The sequence below is a fragment of the Nicotiana tomentosiformis genome, chromosome 11 (genome assembly GCF_000390325.3).
Source record: "Nicotiana tomentosiformis chromosome 11, ASM39032v3, whole genome shotgun sequence".
Taxonomy (NCBI): domain Eukaryota; kingdom Viridiplantae; phylum Streptophyta; class Magnoliopsida; order Solanales; family Solanaceae; genus Nicotiana; species Nicotiana tomentosiformis.
Window position 1 is genome coordinate 81,280,884 of NC_090822.1, and position 22,324 is coordinate 81,303,207.

At 37.9% G+C, this 22,324-nt stretch overlaps 2 protein-coding genes and 1 long non-coding RNA gene across 4 annotated transcripts; all 3 read left to right on the plus strand.

The window, feature by feature from the left end:
• The first annotated feature begins 16,967 nt into the window (after nt 1-16,967).
• On the plus strand, nt 16,968-18,758 carry LOC138900944 (uncharacterized). Its single transcript, XM_070188610.1, has one exon. It carries the CDS (start codon nt 17,122-17,124, stop codon nt 18,721-18,723), a length of 1,602 nt encoding a protein of 533 aa, XP_070044711.1. The 5' UTR covers nt 16,968-17,121; the 3' UTR covers nt 18,724-18,758.
• Nucleotides 18,759-18,777: 19 nt separating this feature from the next.
• LOC104104007 (uncharacterized) lies at nt 18,778-19,248 on the plus strand. The gene has a single exon (XM_009611989.2). It carries the CDS (start codon nt 18,778-18,780, stop codon nt 19,246-19,248), a length of 471 nt encoding a protein of 156 aa, XP_009610284.2.
• Nucleotides 19,249-19,929: 681 nt separating this feature from the next.
• Nucleotides 19,930-21,658, plus strand: LOC117278670 (uncharacterized). Of its 2 annotated transcripts, XR_004509021.2 has the most exons (4): nt 19,930-19,969; nt 20,074-20,150; nt 20,229-20,276; nt 20,625-21,658. It is a non-coding gene; the product is annotated as an uncharacterized lncRNA (long non-coding RNA). The 2 variants fall into 2 exon arrangements; XR_011412228.1 differs by lacking the exon at nt 19,930-19,969 and having other exon boundaries at nt 20,149-20,276.
• The last annotated feature ends 666 nt before the right edge of the window (nt 21,659-22,324 follow it).

Below are 22,324 nucleotides of genomic sequence, written 5' to 3' on the forward strand. Positions count from 1 at the left end.
TTAAGACAATGTGAGAAATAAGATAAATTAAAACCCAAGTAAAATAATTAAATTCAAAAATTCTACTAGTATGTGCGAATACTTGATGTCACTAGTATATGAGTATTTAGTAGATTATACAAAATTCTAAATACTGTCTAAAATAAAATAGACCGAATACAAATACAAGAAGACGCACAAGTTGCTGCAGAACGACTCAGCATGGCAGCTCACCACTAAGCCTCTGGACTCAGGTCCTGTACAAAAAGTGCAGCAAGAGTAGTATGAGTACGTAGACAACGTATACCCAGTAAATATCAAACCTAATCTCAAAAAAGTAGTGACGAGAGGTCGACTTTGACACTCACTATGAGTTAATAATATTACAATAAAAATATTAAATTAAACATGATTTTTAGATGAACAATAATAAGTTTCTAAACAAGTAGAAATAATTAATTACTTACATTCCAATAACTTCCAATTTATCAATTAACTTCACAAGCGGCAATCAAAGTATCAAGGTATGGTGTAATTATTATTATTAGGCATGAATTCTGTCGAGGTCGTACGGCCCGATCCAAAGTGTCGTGTACACTGCCGAGGGATGTGCCTCGCGATCCATAGATACATCTATACTGCTGAGGCATTCGGCCCGCTCCACAAGAAAGGAAGACATTTTCTTATGAACCTCCGGAATGAGAAGTTATTATAAAATTAACACATAGGATGTTCAATTTATATTAACAATTCAATAATTTACACAAAATTTCGAGTATATGAAGTTTCGATCTTTTACTATTTCCTCAAACAATTTACAATAAAATTCCAGTAATTTAATTAAATAAAAGGAGCAGTTATCACAACTAATTCATGATTTGAGTCTTAAACTACTCGGACATTAACATAATTAGTAGCTACGCACGGACTCTCGTCACCTCGTGCGTACGTAGCCCCCACAATTAGCAGTAATTATTAATATGAATCACCTATGGGATAAGTTCTCTCTTACAAGGTTAGGCAAGAGACTTACCTTGTTTCTAAGCCCACTTCCGATCATGATGTCGTGTAAAAATCCCTATTTGGTGTCGAAAAATCCGAAACTATCCAAATATTATATAAAATAATTAATACATGCTCAATAATTCGAAATTAGGCTATTAAATTAATCACCCAACCTAAAATAGTAAAATTCCTAAAATTCACCCTAGGCTCGGATTTTAGAAATATTTGGAGGAAATCATTACCCATAATCTCAAGAACTCAAATATATAGTTTTCATCCAATTCCATAACCATTTTGTGATTAAAATCTCATTTTTGTAAAAAACTAGGTTTTTCATCTAAACCCTTGATTCTCAAGCTTTTCAAGTTATAATCTACCCATAATCTATGTATTTAACTAAAAGTGTGTAGATTTAACTTACTTTCAAGTTGCTAGTTGAAATCATCTCTCAAAAAGCTCTAAAATCGCCCAAGAATAGAAGAAATTGGGTTAAAAATGGTGAAATCCCGTTTTTAAGACATTCTGCTCAGCACTGCTGACCCCTTCTTCGCGAACGCGGTCAGTACCTCGTGTTCGCGAAGGCAAAATTCACTGCCTTAAAATTTTACCCTTCGCGAACGCGAAGGCTTACTGTCCTTCCCTTCGCGAACGCGTGAGCTCCCTCGCGAACGCGTAGGGTAATTTCACCTCGGCCCTAGTCCTTCTTCGCGAACGCGAGTAGACCTTCGCGAATGCGTGGGACAAAAATCCTGGGCTTCACGAACGCGGCACTCTTCACGCGAACGCGAAGGAAAATTTCCCAATTCCCAATTTTCCTTCTTCGCGAACGCGAGGGTCCTTCCGCGTTCGCGAAGAAGGACAACTTAGCTTCGAGTGGTTCAAAACTCACCCGAGCCCCCGGGACCCCGTCTCAACACCGAGGGTCCTTCCAACTTAGCTTCGAGTGGTTCCAACTTAGCTTCCGGAGCATAGATACATGAAAAACCGGATAAACTCCTGATAGACTGGGAGGCAAAGCAAGCTCATAAGCAACCTTCCCAACTCGTCTCAACACCTCAAATGGTCCTATAAACCTTGGGCTCAACTTACCCTTAATCCCAAATCTCATGATTCCCTTCATCGGCGAAACCTTCAAGAGAACGTTTTCACCCACCATAAACGATAAATCAGGTGCTTGCTAATCCGCGTAGCTTTTCTGCCTGGACAGTGCTGTACGAAATCGCTCCTGAATTAATTTTACCTTTTCCAAGGCATCCTTTAACAAATCAGTACCATGTAACTTAGCCTCACCGGGCTCAAACCATCCGATGGGCGAATGACATCACCGACCATATAAAGCCTCAAATGGAGCCATCTCGATGTTGGATTGGTAAGTGTTGTTATAAGAAAACTCGGCCAAAGGAAACAAACGATCTCACTGACCTCCAAAGTCAATCACATATGCCCTGAGCATATCCTCCAAAATTTGAATTGTCCGCTCTGACTGCCCGTCGGTCTGCGGCTGAAAGATTGTGCTGAGCTCTACGCGGGTGCCCACTTCACTCTATACTGATATCCAGAAATATGAAGTAAACTGAGGGCCTCTATCTAATATGATGGAAATTGGCACATGGTGCAACCGAACTATCTCCTGAATATAAATCTGGGCCAACCTCTCCGAAGTATACATAGTCATAACCGGGATAAAGTGTGCCGACTTGGTCAACATGTCGACAATGACCCAAACTGCATCAAACTTCCGCAAGGTCCGCGGAAACCTAACTACAAAGTCCATAGTAATGCATTCCCGTTTCCACTCTGGTATAGTCATCTGTTGAAGCAAGCCATCTGACCTCTGGTGCTCATATTTAACTTGCTGGCAATTTAGACACCTAGCTACATACTCAACTATGTCCTTCTTCATCCTCCGCCACCAATAATGCTGCCTCAAGTCCCGATACATCTTCGTAGCACCTGGATGAATAGAATACATAAATGATCCTGGAGTCGCAAAACACCATGTGCGCCAATAGTAACTTTCTTGGCACCACCCCGTAGTACCGTTTTTTGAAGAACCATTAAGTGCGGATCATCATACTGGTGAGCCTTGATCTGCTCAAATAGTGAAGACTCACTACTAGAAATTCGGCAAAAATCGACCAAGCAAAAAACCGACCAAAGTTGGTCGGTTTTTCAAAATATTTTTTTTAATTTTTTTTACGAAACCGACCAACTTTGGTCGGTTTTCTTTGGCGCAAAAATGCGGGAAACTATTTTTGAGTCCCGCGAAATTTATGTTTCAAATAACCGACCAACTTTGGTCGGTTTTTCAATTAAAATAAATAAAAATTAATATTAAAAAAACTGACCAAAATTGGTCGGTTAATTCGGCGGGTCATTTAAAAAAACCGACCAACTTTGGTCGGTAATTTTACTTTTTAATAAAACCGACCAACTTTGGTCGGTTATTTTCGTGCGAAAATACAATTAAAGAGTATAAATAAAATAAAAGACAGTTTTAAAACAAAATGTACCAATGGTCTAGTGGTAGAATAGTATCCTGCCATAGTACAGACCCCGGTTCGATTCCCAGATGGTGAATCTTTTTATTACATAATTAAAATACCGACCAACTTTGGTCATTTTTTTTGCAATATTTTTTATTTAATTTAATTGACCGACCAATGTTGGTCGGTAATTTCCGACCAACTTTGGTCGGTATTCCTTTCCGACCACAAAAATACCGTCCACACGTAAATGATAGCGTTTTGGTCGGTTTTTGGCCATTACCGACCAACGTTGATCAGTTTTTTTGGTCGGTTTTTACCGGATGTTTAGTAGTGACTGGGCCACAACACACGCAAGAACTCGGCTGGGCTCTGAAATATCTTGCCTCACAAGTCTGTTAGCCAAGGACTGAATATCCAAAGCTAATGTTCTCTCCTCTGCTAAAATGAAAGCCAAACTACCCATACTCTCCGCTTTTCTACTCAAGGTGTCTGCAACTATATTTGCTTTGCCCGAATGATACAGGATAGTAATATCATAATCTTTTAGTAACTCAAGCTATCTACGCTGCCTCAAATTTAGGTCCATCTTCTTGAACAAATGCTGTAAACTGTGATGATCAGTGTAAACTTCACAAAGACACCCCATAAAGATAATGCCTCCAAATCTTAAGAGCGTGAATAATCGCAGCTAACTCCAAATCATGCACCGGGTAATTCTTCTCGTGGGGTTTCAGCTGACGTGAAGCATATGCAATAACTCGCCCCTCCTGCATTAATACACGACCCAAAACAATGCGTGAAGTGTCATAATACACTGTATACATCCCCGAATAGGAAGGCAACACTAACACCGGTGTTGTAGTCAATGTTGTCTTGAGCTTATGAAAGATCACCTCACAATCATCGGACTATCGGAACGGAGCACCCTTCTGGGTTAATTTGGTCAAAGGTGCTGCAATAGATGAAAATCCCTCCACTAACCGACGATAATAACCTGCGAAGACTAGGAAATTCCTGATCTCAGTCGCCGAAGTGGGACGATGCCAATTCTGAATTGCCTCGATCTTTTTGGGATCAACTTTAATGCCCTTGCCCGATACAAAATGCCCCAAGAAAGCTATAGAATTTAGCCAAAACTCACACTTGGAGAACTTAGCATATAGCTTTTGTTCCCGCAGTGTCTGAAGCACACTCTTATATGTTGCTCGTGCTCTTCCTTACTGCGCGAGTAAATCAAAATATCATCAATGAAGACAATGACAAACGAATCAATATATGGCTTGAATACCTTGTTCATCAAATCCATAAACGTCGTTGGGGCGTTAGTTAACCCGAAAGACATTACCAGAATTTCATAATGATCGTATCTAGTCTGGAAAGCAGTTTTTGTAACATCTGAATCCCGAATCTTCAACTGATGGTACCCCGACCTTAAGTCGATCTTAGAAAACACCCTAGCACCCTGCAACTGGTCAAATAGATCATCAATACGCGATAACGGGTACTTGTTTTTAATAGTGACTTTGTTTAATTGACGATAATCAATACACATTCGCATCGTTCCATCCTTCTTTTTCACGAATAATACCGGTGCTCCCTAAGGCGATACACTCGGTCTGACGAACCCTTTGGCTAGTAACTCCTCAAGCTGTTCTTTCAATTCTTTTGGAGTCATACGATATGGTGGGATAGATATAGGCTGGGTATCTGGAGCCAAGTCAATACAAAAATCAATATCACAATATGGTAGCATACCTGGAAGATCTGAAGGAAATACATCAGATAACTCCCGAACCACAAGCATTGAATCAATAGTCGTAGTTTCTGCAGTTGTATCCCGAACATAGGCTAGAAAAGCCAAACAACCCTTCTCGGCCATATGTTGAGCTTTTAGAAAGGAAATAACTTGATTAGATGCGCTGACAGACGAACCCTTCCACTCCAACCTAGGAAATTCCGGCATTGCCAAAGTAACAGTCTTAGCATGGCAATTTAGGACGACATGATATGGGGATAGCCAGTGCATGCCCAGGATAATCTCGAAGTCGGTTATATCAAGCAGTAGAAGATCTGCTCTAGTCCCATAACCACAGAATGTAACAACACAAGACCGCTAGATCTAATTCACAACAAAAGAATCGCCCACAAGAGTGGACACATAAACAAGAGTACTCAAGGACTCTCGAGAAACACCCAGGAAATGAGCAAATAGAGAGGACACATATGAATACGTAGATCCTGGATCAAATAATACGGAGGCATCTTTGCCGCAAACAGAAATAATACATGTAATCACTGCATCTGAGGCCTCTACATCTGATCTGGGTGGAAAATCATAGAACCGAGCTGGAGCGCCAACTAGCTGGCCTCCACCTCTAGGATGGCCCCTATCCACCTGCCCTCTACCTCTAGGTGTTCGGAAGGCTAGTGGAGCAACTGGTGCAGTAATCATAGGTTATTGACACTACTGTACTGGTCTACCCCGAAGCCCGGGGCATAATCTCTGCATGTGACTGGGATCCCCGCATTCATAATAACTTTTCGGTGTGATGGGCTGCTAACTAGAAGTATGACCCTTGGGACCTGAATACCCACTGGAAGAACCCTGAATAGCTGGTGGGCGATAAGAACTCTCTGGCATAGCACTAAAATAAGGTCACACTAGGGTACCCCGAGGAGGCGATGGTGCTGGATATGGGGGCCTGTTAGACTTCCCTCTCACGAACTGACCTCTACCCCCAGACGGAGCATCTCTGAACTCTCCAGAATATCTAAACCGCTTATCCCTCATAACCTGCTCTCGGCTACGCTGACGCACATCCTCAATCCTTCGGGTTATCTCCACAACCAACTCATAAGAAGTCCCCATATCCACCTCTTGGGCAATGGTGGTCTGAATGCCATTATATAAACCCACAACAAACCTCCTCACTCTCTCTGCCTAAGTAGGGAGTATTATAAGTGTATGGCGAGATAACTCAGAGAACCTCGCCTCATAACCGTAACTCTTCCCTCTGGGAGGGTGGAATATACATGTCCAGGAAAATACGGGTGAACCTGTCCCAAGTCATGGGAAGAAAATCTGCTGGTCTGCCAAAAAGATAAGACTTCTACCATCTACGGGCTCTGCCCTCCAACTGAAAAGTAGCAAAGTCTACCCCATGAGAGTCCAATATCCTCATGTTGTGCAGTCTGTACCTTCACTGATCAATGAAATCCTGGGGATCCTCATGTCGCTCACCCCTAAAGACAGGAGGATGTAGTCTAGTCCATATGTCCAGTAGCTTCCGTGGCTCGATGGCCGCAGCTGGTCTGGGCTCAGGTGTAGCTGCTGCCACTTGCTGGACTCCACCCACGGGTAGTGCACCCTAGGTATGATATATAGCAACTTACTGCCCATAAGCTTGTGCGGTAGGGGTCTGTGCTCCCCCGCCCGCTTGAGATATGGCTGGGTCTACTAGAAATAAACCGGCATGAGTCATAGTGTCCATGAACTGCAGCATACGGCCCATGACCTCCTGGAATCTCGGTGCATACGTGAAATCCACCGGAGTTGGCTCTACTACGGGCACCTCGCCATGTTCTTCAATAATAGGATACTCTGCTGGACCCACTGGTGGCATAACTGGAATAACCCTGGGACATCTTCGTCCCCTACCATGGGCTGGAGTCCTCTCTCGGCCTCTGCCTCGGCTTCTAACAACAAGGGGAGTAGCTCTTCCCTGGTCTGGAACCTCATTAGAGCGCGTTCTCGCCTTCTGTGAGAGAATAAGAGAAAGATATTTAGTACTATATTATTTGCACGATGGGAGATGAAGAAAGGTAGTTTTCCTAACTCCCTATAACCTCTCGAAGATAAGTACAGACGTCTACGTACCGATCCGTAAGACTCTATTAGGCCTGCTCATAACTTGTGAGACCTACGTGAACCTAGTGCTCTGATACCAAGTTTTCACGACCCAAATTCACCTATAGGTAGTGATGGCACCCAACATTCGAGCTAGGCAAGACAACTAATGATTTAAACATACATTCATTTCTTTAAATATTATCCGAGTAATAAATCTCGGAGTACTTGCAAAAACTAAGATAATATGAGAAATAAGATAAATTAAAACCCAAGTAAAATAATTAAATCCAAAAATTCTACTAGTGTGTGCCAAGACCTGGTATCACGAGTATATGAGCATCTAGTAGATTATACAAAATTCTAAATATTGTCTGAAATAAAATAGACAGAATACAAATACAAGAAGAGGCACTAGTTGCTGCAGAACGGCTCAGAAAGGCAGCTCACCACTAAGCCTCTCGATAACGTGGGTGCACTCTGATAGGTCCTCCGATAGTACCTGTCTCAGGTCCTCCACAAAAAGTGCAGCAAGCGTAGCATGAGTACGTAGACAACGTGTACCCAGTAAGTATCAAGCCTAATCTCGAAGAAGTAGTGACGAGAGGTCGACTTTGACACTCACTATGGGTTAATAATATTACAATAGAAATATTAAATTAAACATAATTTTTAAATGAACAATAATAAGTTTCTAAACAAGTAGAAATAATTAATTACTTACATTCCAATAACTTCCAATATATCAATTAACTTCACAAGTGGCAATCAAAGTATCAAGGTATGGTGTAATTATTATTATTAGGCATGAATTTTGTCGAGGTCGTACGGCCCGATCCAGAGTGTCGTGTACACTGCCGAGGGATGTGCGTCGCGATCCATGGATGCATCTATATTGCCGAGGTATTCAGCCCACTCCACAAGAAAGGAGGACATTTTCTTATGAATCTCCGGAAAGAGAAGTTATTATAATATTAACACATAGGATGTTCAATCTCTATTAACAATTCAATAATTTACACAAAAATTCGAGTATATGAAGTTTCGATCTTTTACTATTTCCTCAAACAATTTGCAATAGAATTCCAGTAATTAAATTAAATAAAAGGAGCAATTATCACAAGTAATTCATGATTTGAGTCCTAAACTACCCGGACATTAACATAATTAGTAGCTACGCACGGTCTCTCGTCACCTCGTGTGTACGTAGCCCCCACACTTAGCAACAATTATTAATATGAATCATCTATGGGGTAAGTTCCCTCTTACAAGGTTAGGCAAGAGACTTACCTTGTCTCTAAGCCCACTTCCGATTACGATGTCGTGTAAAAATTCCAATTTTGTGTGGAAAAATCGAAAACTATCCAAATGTTATATAAAATAATTAATACAAGCTCAATAATTCGAAATTAGGCTATTAAATTAATTACCCAACCCAAAATGATAAAATTCCTAAAATTCACCCTGGGCCCCCCGACCCGGATTCCAAAAATTTTCAAAGGAAATCGTTATCCATAATCTCATGAACTCAAATATATAATTTTCATCCAATTCCATAACCATTTTTGTGGTTAAAATCTCATTTTTGTAAAAACCTAGGTTTTTCATCTAAACCCTTGATTTCCAAGCTTTTCAGGTTATAATCTACCCATAATCTATGTATTTAACTCAATGTGTGTAGAATTAACTTACATTCAAGTTGCTAGTTGAAATCCTCTATCAAAAAGCTGTAAAATCGCCAAAGAATGGAAGAAATTGGGTTTAAAATGGTGAAATCCAGTTTTTAAGACATTCTGCCTAGCACTGCTGACCCCTTCTTCGCGAACGCGGTCAGTGCCTCGCGTTCGCGAAGGAAAAATTCATTGCCTTAAAATTTTACCCTTCGCGAACGCGATACGGGTCTCGCGAACGTGAAGGCTTGTTGTTCTCCCCTTCGCGAACACGTGAGCTCCCTCGCGAACGCGTAGGGTAATTTCACCCCGGCCCCAGTCCTCCTTCGCGAACGCGAGTAGACCTTCGCGAATATGTAGGCCAAATATCCTGGGCTTCGCGAACGTATCACTCTCCACGCGAACGTGATGGAAAATTTCCTAGTTCCCACTTTTCCTTCTTCGCGAGCGCGAGGGTCCTTTCTCGTTCGCAAAGAAGGAAACCAGAACTGGAAGTTCTGGATTTTCCAACTTAGCTTTGGGTGGCTCAAAACTCACCCGAGCCCCCGTCCTAATACGCTAACAAGTCTGAAAATATAACACGGACTTGCTCGAACTCTCAAAATACGTAAATCAACAACGAAACTAAGAACCACACCCCAAAACTAAATTGGATATAAATATGAACTTCAAGTTTCTAAATTCCTCCGAACACGCTGAATCATACTTATACTACCCGGAATGACACCAAATTTTTCTTGCTAGTCTTAAATCACATATAGGACTATTCCCAAGCTCAAACTTCCAAACGGACTTCAATTACTCCAAAACCTACTCCAAACCAAATTTAAAGAACCTTAAATCTTTAAATAGTTAATTTTTACTATTAAGCGCCGAAGCGATCCCGGGTTGTCCAAAACCTAATTCGAACATACGCCCAAGTCCAAAATCATCATACAAACCTATTGGAACCGTCAAATCTCGATTCCGGGATTATTTTTTCAAAATGTTGACCGAAGTAAAACTTAGGCCTTTAAAGCTAAACTAAGGAACCAAGTGTTTCGATTTCAACCCGAACACTTCCCAATCCCGAACCAACCATCCCCACAAGTCATAATTTAATAAAAGTACATACGCGGAGTTTTATTTAGGGGAACGGGGTTCTAAAAGTAAAAAAATGACCTCTTGGGTCATTACACATCCCTTGTGTTAAATTCATGTATTTTGGTTCTATGGTGTGTGATAGGTTCTTGGCATTGCGTTGTGGTGGCACTTTTTGAGCTTGCGGGACATTTCTCCCATCTGAGTCATTTTTCCATGATTGAGTACATTTGGAATGTTGCTTATTGGTGCACGGATTGCACGGGTTATGGATTTAGATTGTATGTGTGTGTCATGTCACTAGAGTGGTCATGTTGGATGAGATAAGGTCATTGGACCTAGAATGGATACTCTCAAAATTTATTACAACATGGTTGGAAGGAAAATATCGAAAGTCGGCTTAGAAATTTGCTATAATTCTTGTCGAATGAGAGGGAGTTTCATAACTGGTTGATCTGATGAATGGTTATGAGTTCTGCGTGTTTCTTTCATCATCGGCAATGTATGAAGATTCTAGAATGGAGTCTTGTTTGATATGAGGTTTATTACCGGTATTGGGTTATTTTGAGCAGCTACTGTGATTAGAAATCATTGCTACAAGTATCTGTGTTATGTGATATATCATGCGATTGAATATTGGGTTATGGTTGCAGCATGGTACAACTTGTTCAGTATTATACAGTGTGTAGGTTGCAAGATTCAGATCTTATAATAAAGTCCGGATGTTGGAAATTGGATTCTAAGGTTTGTGGGTTAGGTTGAATTGAGAAATTTCAGTTATGTTGTGTTATCGGACCTGTATGGGATAGGGTGACGTGGGATCACCCTCGGGTATGTGCATGATAAGGTTATACGTCGGTTTGATGGCTTTGAGAATAACTCTGGACACGCTCGAGGACAAACATATGCTTAAGTGAGGGAGGATGTAACGACTCGACCGGTCATTTTGAGCATTTGCACTTCGCTCGGTAGTTTACAGGCGTGAGTAGCTTCGTATGATGTATTTTGACTTGTGTGAATCGTCGGTTTTGGTTTTCAGGTTATTCGGGATTGATTTGGAAGAATGATTCTCAACTAGGGAGCTTTAAATTTGAAAGAGTTGACCAAGTTTGAATTTATAGCATTTGACCTCGGATTGGAATTTTGATGGTTCTGTTAGCTTTGTTGGGTGATTTTGGACTTAGGAGCGCGTCTGGATTATGATTTGGAGGTACGTGGTTGAATTTGGCTCGAAATGGCGAAAGTTAAAATTTTGGAAAGTTTGACAGAGAGTGGACTTTTTGATATCGGAGTCAGATTCCGATTCTGGAAGGTGGAGCAAGTCCGTTATGTCGAATGTGGCTTGTGTGCAAAATTTGAGGTCAATCAGACGTGATTTGATAGGTTTCGACATCAGTTGTGGAAGTTTGAAGTTTCAAAGTTCATTCATTTTGAGTTGAGGTGTGATTCGTCATTTTGATGTTGTTATGTGTGTTTTGATGCCTCGAGTAGGTCTGTATTATGTTATGGAACTTGTTGGCTTGTTTGAATGGGGTCCCGAGTGGCTCGGGTGAGTTTCGGACGAGGTTCAGATCATTTTATTGCATTTTTGGATTTTTTTCTAAGCTGCTGGTTCTGGTGTGATCACACCGGCGGCTGGTTTGCGCAGGTGCAATGGTCGCATAAGCGACAGAGGAGTCGCAGAAGCGTGAAGGGGAGCTGGGCGTGAGGATCGCAGGTGCGAGTGCTTGGACGCACCTGTGCAACCGCATATGCGGTTCAAGTGCGCAGAAGCGCGATCGCAAAAGCGACTTAAAGGACGCATGTGCGAGGGATTGCTGGGTCAGTCTGTTTTCACAGAAGTGAAGTTTTACCGCAAAAGTGGTGGTCGCAGATGCGACGAATTGTCCGCAAATGCAGAATCGCTGGGCATAAGCTATATTATCGAGGGTTTTGGTTCTTTCTTCATTTTGGGAGCTATGGAGCTCTATTTGAGGTGATTCTTGAAGCAATTTTCACCATATGAATTGGGGTAAGTGTTCTCTACTCAGTTTTGGTTATATTTCATTAATTTATCTTCATTTTTGGTAATTGGATTGTGAATTTTAAAGAAAAAATTGGGGTTTTGGATTAAAGTTTCGTAATGTGTGTTTTTGAGTTTTGAACATAGAATTGGAGTCGAATTTGAGTGAAACTAGTATGGTTGAACTCGTAATTAAATAGGTCGTTGGATTTTGTAAATTTTGTCGGGTTCCGAGGTGCGGGTTTCGGTTGGGATTTTGGCCGATTTTGGGCTTTTGATTTTGTCCGATTTTGGTCGTTGGGATTGATTCCTTTAGCATTGTTTGATGTACTTGAGTCGTTTTTGGTTAGTTGTGAGCCGTTTGGAGGTCGGAACGCGCGTGATGGAATCTTTGGAGCATCGCTTAGCTTGCTCGGCATTGGTATTGGATTGTTCGAGGTAATTAACTCTTCTAAACTTAGTGCTGAGGGTATGAAATCCCGAAATACGTGTTATATGATTGGTATTGAGGTGACGCACATGCTAGGTGACGGGTGTGTGGGTGTGCACCATGTGAATTGGGACTCTATTGTTTCCATGGCACTGTATAGTGGTCCTACTTTGTTGATGTTCGTGTTTTCACCATGTGATAAAGTAATAGAGCTGTTAATCATGCTAGATATCATGTTTAGGCTTTATGATGATACTGCTAGGACCCATATTGGTCGTTTCTTTATGTCATTTCACTGATTTCATTGGTATTTCGTACTCAATCATATTCATTCATTCATATCATATCTCAGTCTCAATTGTTATTTATTGATACATCATATCATTGTTGTCGGGCTAGTTTCATGATATTGTGAGCCCGTGAGTGAGATTGGAGAGATTGATGAGTGAGGTCGGGGCTCGTTTGTGAGGATATTGATACTATAACGTGTGAGTTGTCCGTGCGGATCCAGATATTGATACTATAGCACGTAAGTTATCCGTGCAACACGTGAGTTATCCGTGCGCATTCATATATTGATATTATGACACGTGAGTTATCCGTGCGGATTATAAAGCTTGGGATGTAGGAGCCCCTCCGGAGTCTGTATATCCCTAGTGAGCGCAGTCGACTATATATTTGGATCGGATTGCACGCCGCAACGGGCTTTATGGTCATATGTGGATCGGGTTGCACGCCGCAGCAAGTATTGTACAGTGCTGAGTGATTGAGTGTACTGAGCATTGGGCATAGTTAGAGGGAATGTGAAACAGTGAGATTGAGTACTCTAAGAGTGTGAGTACATGAGCACATCATTGAGATGCATTGCATTTGACATGCGTAGTTGAGATACATGCATAGAGATGCATTTTCTTCTGCTACCCGGTTTTGGTGACATTTATGATTTTACCTGTATCTTGACATGTAGGCATAAAGACGTACTTTCCTCATGCTATCTGAAAATGAAACATCTTACTTATTATTGAAAAGAGTTTTGGGAAAAATCAAAGTTTTCAAACTTACTCGTATTTTGGCACTTTCGGTAAAAGATTTGGATTTTCACTGAGATACTTGAAAAGAAATGCCTATTTTTCTGGGACTGTGAGCGAACTGGGCATTTTATTTCTGAGATACCTCTTTTATTACTTGTACTATGTTGTTATGAACTATTGTGTAATATTGGTGTTGGACCCAACCTTTGTGTTAGCTCGTCACTACTTTCAACCTAAGGTTAGGTTTGTTATTTATTGAGTACGAGTACATGGGGTCGGTTGTACTTATACTATACTTCTGCACCTTGCGTGAGATGTTGGCTGCTGATGTTGCTGTATTCGATGGGAGCTGGATTTGAAGATGTACATGCGTCCTGGTTGTAGCTGCCTCTTGTTCATGGTAGCCTTAGATCTATATAACACTGTTAATGTATTTTTCAAACAGATGATGTATTTACTTCATTTCACCTTTGTAAACTCTATTCTTAAAAGCTCATGATTTGTACTACCAGTCCTTGTAAAATGTATAAGATTTAGATAATTTATTTACTTAATTGTCTTATTAAATATCATTGGAATTAGATAGTTGTTAATTGGCTTACCTAGCGGGTTGGGTTAGGTGCCATCACAACTAGTTGGATTTCGGGTCGTGACACTACCACCAAGTCAAAAAGTCAATCCAAACCGATTAAAAAACCCGATTAGGTTTGGTGTTGAGTAAAACAAATCCGAATCAAACCGACATATAAATATATAATTTTTATATATACTTTTAAGACTTTATATAGAATTCTTTTTAAGAAAATATCTAGAAATATTTAGGATTCTCTTACAGGATGTAAGATTTAATAGATTGTGAAATGCTCCATTTTTATTTACTTTAAATAATGGGTTATAACATCACTTTCTTATCAAGTGTTATTGAAATTCGTCAATCTCTTAATTCTTTCATATTCATATGTCAAGATCTATTAAATTCTTATATCTTTTTCGAATTTAAAATGGTATTTCTATAATTTAAAACTAAATAAAATATATTATTATGTAGGTATCATATTGATTTTTATGTTCAATTATTAAGTTCGATTAACTTTCAAAGCGTACATCAACGAAAAATTATTGTTAGATGACTAAAAAATAACTATCATGTGTGACTAAGAAAATTCCTCATAAGAATATTTTAATAGATCATATGTTTGTCAATTTTTTTAAACTTTTTACTAAACATATATTTATTTATTAAAACTTTAACAAAGTAACATTGAAATAATATTCATGTAACAAAACATCCCGAAAATTTCGATAAAAATGAATCAATCCAGACCGATATAGTTAGTATGATTTTAATAAAAATTGAACCAACTCGTTCCTTATAAACCCCTAAACAGAGCTACTATGTTTGCTTAATGTTTCTCCTATAGTAGAAGCCACACTTGAGGAGCATGTGTCATCAACATACATGCTTGTATGGCCCATAAGGGTGTTATTCTAATTGTATGAAAATGGAGCAATTCCATTGGCCAAAAAGTAGCTCTCATATAGTAGTAATTATTTTCCCTATGTTGGGCAATGACATCATCACAAAGTCACCCCAATGTCTCTCAACAATGCACCACGTCATATCGCGCACACTGCCACTATCCTTGGTCTGGTCTTTGTGTATCTCACCATATATCTATAGAACTATTTGTAAACTCTAAAACAGAACCAAAGAAGCTAAATTAAATAAGTAGAAAGTTGGAAGAACTATTTTATGTCAATAGCGGCCAGCTTGTGACACCAAATCATCTCACTCCTCTCAAAAATAAAATCTCCATAGAATCATGGAAAGTTGAATAGGTTGGCTTAACAAACCAACTTTTATAGCAAACTCCAAACTTTGCATGGTTTTCAGTTTTCACCTCCACACCCTCGAGTCATGAGAATCAAATCAAAATAAAAACCTTATTCCAGAAAATGTCAAATTACTACTTTGCCATCTAAAGCCTATCGAAATGACTAGTTTGCCCTTCATCATTTTAGAGAAACAATGTCAAAACTTGTTGAATAAAAGTTGACAATAATACACTTGCCTTGCCTTCTGCCTATTCAAAGATTTCCCAAACTGAGTTACAGTTAGAAGCATTGCCGACAACTTCATATGTTACATAGGTGAGAGACACAATGACATGAGAACGTCTTCCCCTTAGGTTTTTCTTTGTTCGCACGTGCTCATGTATCCCACTAATTTCGCTCCCTAAATAATATTATATTTCATTTACTTTTTTTTATTCCAATTTTTCCTTAAATGATATTTCCATCTTTTCACGTTAGCAATGTACATGGTCACAGGGGCGGAGCTACAGTAGAGGGTGTGGGTTCGGGCGAACCCAGTGACTTTTTCCGAGACCCTGTATTTGTATTGAAAATTTTACTATATCTATATAAATATATCATGACGAACCCAGTAACAAAAGATGTTTGGGTTCAATGGTAAGAGTTCTGGGTTCGTGCAGAGAACACGTGGGTTCGAATCCCACTCGAAGCAGTGTGCGATTTTGTTGTTTTTTACAAAACAAAAAATATCAGAAACAAAAAGTACAATTGTTTTTTACAAAACAAATATCAGAAAATACATACATTGTACATTACAATGTAATTCTCGAACAACTACAAAAAGAATTTCAAAAGGCTCAAACTACCGACAATGTAATTCTCAAACAACTCCAAAGACACTTTTTGACTTACTTTAGACTAAAGTTTATTCTTTTTAATATATAAAACATAAAGCATTTTCTCTTTCTAATAAACATTTCATTTTAAACAAAAACAGCAATTGCAAACACACGTCTTTCTAATTCTCAAATCAAAAAGCTAGATTTCTTTGCCTATCAGTCTTTTGATGATTTGATCGCTGCTACAACCCTCTGCCGGATCCGGATGCCCTCAAACTCTCGTTGTGTATGCTCTTTCAGTCTTACTCTCTTAGAAATTAGACCCTTCTTTCTTCTTCAATTCCTCTTTCCTGATTTTTTTCTCTTCATGTTTTCCTCTTATATTTTATATTTGACAATTTATACAAAATCTGATTTTTAATCTTTGATTCTAGGGTTGTCCCACATTTTGAACTTCATTCTCTTTGTCAATTTGTGCTTTAGTACTTTCCAAAAGTTCAAACTTGGATTCTCCGACAAATCGACACACAAGGTATGTGGTCCTACTTTTTCTGTTTTTAATTTCTTAGTTAGACCAACTTTTCAGTGTAATTTTGTTTTGTAATTTTTAGGGTCTTGAAGTGTAATTTTGTTTTGTAATTTTTAGGGTCTTCTAGCAAAAGTTGATATGATCACGAGTTTTTACAAAGCTCAAGCTTCTGCATCTTCTTCTAGCTCTCCTTTGTCAAGTTTTTTATGTCCAGTTATTAGAAACAATATTAATCCTTCCCAAATATCGGATAAAGTATTGGATTATGAGCCCGATCCGGCTGAAAGAAAACCAATTTCAGCATATCCACCTAATTTACGTGACAGAGTAAGGAGAAATTATATACAAAATGGATCTTGTCAACCTCGAGGTTTTGTCTTTCCAAAAAGAGATTTTGGAGGAATAATGCGTCAGTTTAATCCTGAATGGTTTAAAACTTCATGTTCTCAATGGTTAGAATATAGCATTAAACAAGATGCAGCATTTTGTTTATGTTGTTACTTGTTTAAAAATGAGATTGGAGGATATGGGAAAAAGGTAGGTGATGCTTTCACAACAAATGGTTTTAGAGGTTGGAATAAAGGTTTAGAAAGGCTTAAATCACACGTGGGTGATGTGAATAGTGTTCATAATCGATGTTTCAAGATGATGCTAGATTTAATGAATCAAGCACAATCTATTCTAACATCTTTGGACAAGCAATCTGAGAAAATTAAAAGTGAACATCGAGTTCGCTTGAATGCTTCAATTGATGTGATAAGGTATCTTTTGAAAGAAGGAATGCCTTTTCGGGGCCATGATGAAAGTGTAACTTCTACAAGAAGAGGCCATTTTTTAGATCTTTTAAAATGGTATGCGGATAGGAAGGAAGATGTGAAAAATGTGGTATTAGAAAAAGCTCTAAAAAATAACACCATGACTTCTCCTGATATTCAAAAAGATATTGTGAATTCTTGTGCAGAAGAAACAACGAAAGCAATTATTGAAGACTTGAATGGGGATTTTTTTGGGATATTAGTTGATGAGTCTAAAGATGTCTCTCATAAGGAACAAATGGCTCTTGTGCTGCGCTATGTCAACAAAGATGGTGAACTTATTGAGCGATTCCTTGGTCTTGTTCATGTTAAAGATACAACTGCACATGCATTACAAAAAGCAATAAATTCTTTGCTTTTACAACATTCATTGAGTTCATCTTTAATACGTGGACAAGGGTATGATGGAGCTAGTAACATGCAGGGAGAAATTAATGGTCTTAAAGCTTTGATTCTGAAAGATAATCCTTCGGCATATTGCGTACATTGCTTTGCTCATCAATTGCAATTGACTCTTGTAGCTGTTGCAAAGAAACACCATGATATAAATAATTTTTTTGACATTCTTGCTAATGTTCTGAATGTTGTTGGAGGTTCTTATAAGCGTAGGGAGATGCTTAGAGATGATCAAGCTGAAAAATTAGATGAGTTATTAGTGCTTGGTGAAGTTCATACAGGAAGTGGATTAAATCAAGAACTTGGACTTCAAAGACCAGGTGATACCCGTTGGGGATCTCACTTTAAGACATTGCGCAACTTTATATCTTTATTCTTATCAATTGTTCATGTACTTGGAGTTCTTGCAAATGAGGGTTCAAATTATCAGGAGAAAGCACTGGCAAAAAGTCTAGTGGAAGATATAAGATCTTATGAGTTTGTGTATATATTACATTTGATGTTAAAAATAATGGCAATTACATATGATTTGAATATGGCTCTGCAAAGAAAAGATCAAGATATTGTTAATGCTATGAAACTTGTTCATTTCACAAAGAGGCAATTGCAAACAATGAGGGAATCTAAATGGAATTCTTTGTTAGAAGATGTCTCTTCGTTTTGTGATAAGAATGGTATTATGATCCCCAAAATGGATGAGAAGTATGGTCTTGGAAAGTCTAAGCGTAAAAGCTCAACTGTTACATATTCTCATCATTTGCATGTAGAAGTTTTTTGTGCCGCTATTGATTTGTAACTTTCGGAGCTTAACAATCGTTTTAGTGAAGTGAATACTGATCTGCTTCTTGGTATGGCTAGTTTGAGTCCCGATGATTCTTTTGCAAATTATGATAAAAACAAGATTATGAAACTTGCTACATATTATCAAAATGAGTTCACTGCATCTAAGCTTGAAGATCTTAGTTTTGAGCTTGACAACTATATTGACTATGTTCGAGAAATGAACAATGCATTCTCTAACTTGAAAGGGTTTGGCGATCTCTCGAAGACATTGGTTAAAACAAATATTCACAAGACATGGGGACTTATTTATTTGCTTGTGAAGCTAAGTTTGATATTACCCGTGGCTACTGCAACGGTCGAAAGGGCTTTTTCCTCAATGAAGTTTATTAAAAATGACTTGCGAAGCAGAATTGGTGATGACTTTTTGAATGATTGTTTAGTTTGTTATATAGAGGATGGAGTATTTGAAAGTGTACCTAATGATGCGATCATTGATCGTTTTCAAAACATGACAAGTCGTCGAGTTCAATTAAAATGATAATGTTTATATTCATATATTGTGTTTGTCTGGTTCATTACCTTTAATATATATTTGATATCGATACTCATTCTTTAGTCGGCTTGTTATTGTATATTAGTTTTAGATCATCGTCTTTTCTTATAATTTAGAACCCATACACTCTAAATCCTAGCTCCGCTTCTGCTGATGGTCAAGTTGTTTCATTATCGTATCTTAACCTTTTACATTTTTTTATAATGGGGGAGCTAGAATTAATTCCTTTTATTTACTTCTACTCATGTGGGAGAAGAGAAAAGATAACAATATTATCTATAAGTTTGAGCATTGAGAGTTTTCTCAACATTAATTAGGATTATTAATTGTGAAATGATTTTTTTTCCACTTATAAAATATAAAGGATTGTCATGGATTATCTATAAAATATCAAGGATTACAAAAGAAAAATAAGGATTATCTATAAAATATTAATTTTTTTTCTTTTAACTATCAAGGATTATCTATAAAATATTCTCATGGCCGGTAGATTGCTATTTTCGTTGTTCCTCACATAGAGAAAAAATATTCCATAAAACAGGTGGTCTACTATCAAATCACCACCATTTTGTCCTTGAGGTACCACATGTGAAAATTGTTTGCTCTTTAATTTCTAAGACTCACTTTTCTCTCCCTTGATTTTATCTAACAATTGAAAAGATCCACAGAAACTTGGAAGATTGGAAGAATGTTCTACCACATGCATGTAAGTTTGAATAGTACAAATTTGTATTTATTATTTTTGTTTGAGGAAGTTAAAAGTGCACTCTCTTTTTTTTTTTTTGGCTTATTGAGTTCTTTCTATGAAAGATCATGAAATGAAGGAGGAGTTTATGGCTGAAAATTTCTATTCCCTTGGACGCAACTGATCTATCATCTTTAAGGAGGTAACTGTACTGCTTTATACGCTAAAATTTTCAATTTAACTTACGTGGTTGCAATTGACTTGGTTCGCTGCGTTACAGTGGGATATATTTGTTCACATCCAAAATCCATCACCAGTTCCTCCATCAGTAGGTTTTGTGCTTCTGTCTCTGGAGCGTTCTCTTCTCTAAGTCACTTGATATAATATTCTTTATATTCCAAAACTGAGCCACAGTTTATCTATCGTTAATTAATTAATTAATTGATTAGTTGCTGTTCAATTCAGATAATCAAAGTAATCCAATCTCTGATTTGATTTTTTTTATTTAAGATAATGAATATCTCTTGTGACTTTTCAATTTCCTCACTACTAAGTAGCAGTAAAATGGACACCTTTTTTTTGCATTTTTCTCCGTTTTTTCCAACCATGCTTGTGTTTCAAAATAAAAGTTTTGGGTCTGATCTTCTCTGATTTTTGTCCAATTGTTCTCTTGCAGTGCATGTGCTAGCTATGGCGTGAGATAAAGACTGGAAGTTAAGATGTTTTCTCTAATTATTTGATGTATTCGGTACTGTTGCTTTGTCTTGTAATGAACTTCGTGGTGAGCATGCTGCATTTTTTTGTGAGTTTCATTGCAAATCCCGCATATTAATCTTTTTACAGTATCAAATTATGCTGATAAAATTTTAGGAGTTAGGTCATAGTAGTGTTTATTCAAACTATTAATTGATTAAGCTCTCGCAGGTAACCTTTTGTTTCATGGACGTTATTGCTGTTACTTACTGAATTCTGCCTCTCGGCACTGAATTTTTCCAGAGGAGTTTGAAAAATTTATGGAACTCTTACAGGGTAGCCTAATTTATCAGAAATTATGGTGAACGTTTCCCTCTGTTCATCTGATGTTGCTTGGATATGCAAATATGGATATACTTTTTGAGCATGTATTTTTATCCTTTTCTCTTTTCAAGTTTGGACGATCTAATACTTCTATGAGTGCTGTCGTGCAAGTCAAACTTCTTTAGAAAGTTTGGATCATCTAAATAATTTATGAATTGTTAGTAGCATGAGCTTATGACTTTTGTGATGTTTTGAAAATACACTGTCAAAGACAGAAAGGAGCTATCATTGTTTTAGAGTAATACACATAATCTATTCTACCTAAATTTAAGGTTTAAGATGAACTGGTACAAATTGCACTCTGATATGTCGATTTATCGCTTTATCAAATGTTGAATTTGCAAATTGTTGTGGTCGTTCCTATTACAAATGTCGGCTGGGTTTATTTATATTCCTAATGATCTTTTAGGAAGAAATACTTGACTCTGTTGGTATTCTTCTTTAAGGCAATAGCTGATGTACTAGATGTCTCAATTAGATTTGTTACCAAAATGTTGCTTTCAACTAATACTTATCTATTTGCCCTTTTATATGAGAATTACAACTATATGCTATTCCGCGAAGCACCAGGGAAGAAAAGGCCAGAGCTCATGTATCAGATAGTGCTACTATAACTTAAACCATTTTCGGAAAGACATGACTTAAAATAAAGGCGGAGGTTGGTTTGTATTCGACTAATCTTCAAAGAGTGCCATATTTTCAAGTCTGTTCTGCTTAAAACCGACTTTAAAAGCTGTAAACCAGCTTTAGAAATGATCTCTACTAAAATGAACTTTGATGTCGGGCATACGCAGCACGGGCACACACCACTAGTAAGAAATAAGATGATCAATTCTTGGTAAGGCTACTGAATTATCGTTAGCACTTATGCATGCATCCACTACGTAGAGGATTTGTTTTTATACTTTCTATAATTCTTTAAAGATTTTCAGGTACATGTCAGCAATAGATTCTTAAAAGATATGAGTGGTCAGGAGGTGTGCTGACTGCTGGAATATAAACACCAACAATAACAATTGCACTTCAATTTTTAAAAAAAGTTTGGATTGGCTATATTAATTGTTACTAGCTACTTCATTTAAGTTTAATTCATTTTATATCATACCAAAAAATAAAAAATTAAGTTAAAAATATATAAATAACTATAATAATAATAATAATAATAATAATAATAATAATAATAATAATAATGAGTTTACTAGAAATTCTCTCACAAGACTAAAATCTATTCTCAACTAGTAGATCCGTGATGAAAATATAATTTTCAATTAAATTCAACAAAACTTTGGAAAGAAAGTT

Bases quoted from the DNA above. Each gene is read 5' to 3' on its own strand.
- LOC138900944 (XM_070188610.1), top strand. From the start codon at position 17,122: ATGCGTCAGTTTAATCCTGAATGGTTTAAAACTTCATGTTCTCAATGG.
- LOC104104007 (XM_009611989.2), top strand. From the start codon at position 18,778: ATGGCTAGTTTGAGTCCCGATGATTCTTTTGCAAATTATGATAAAAAC.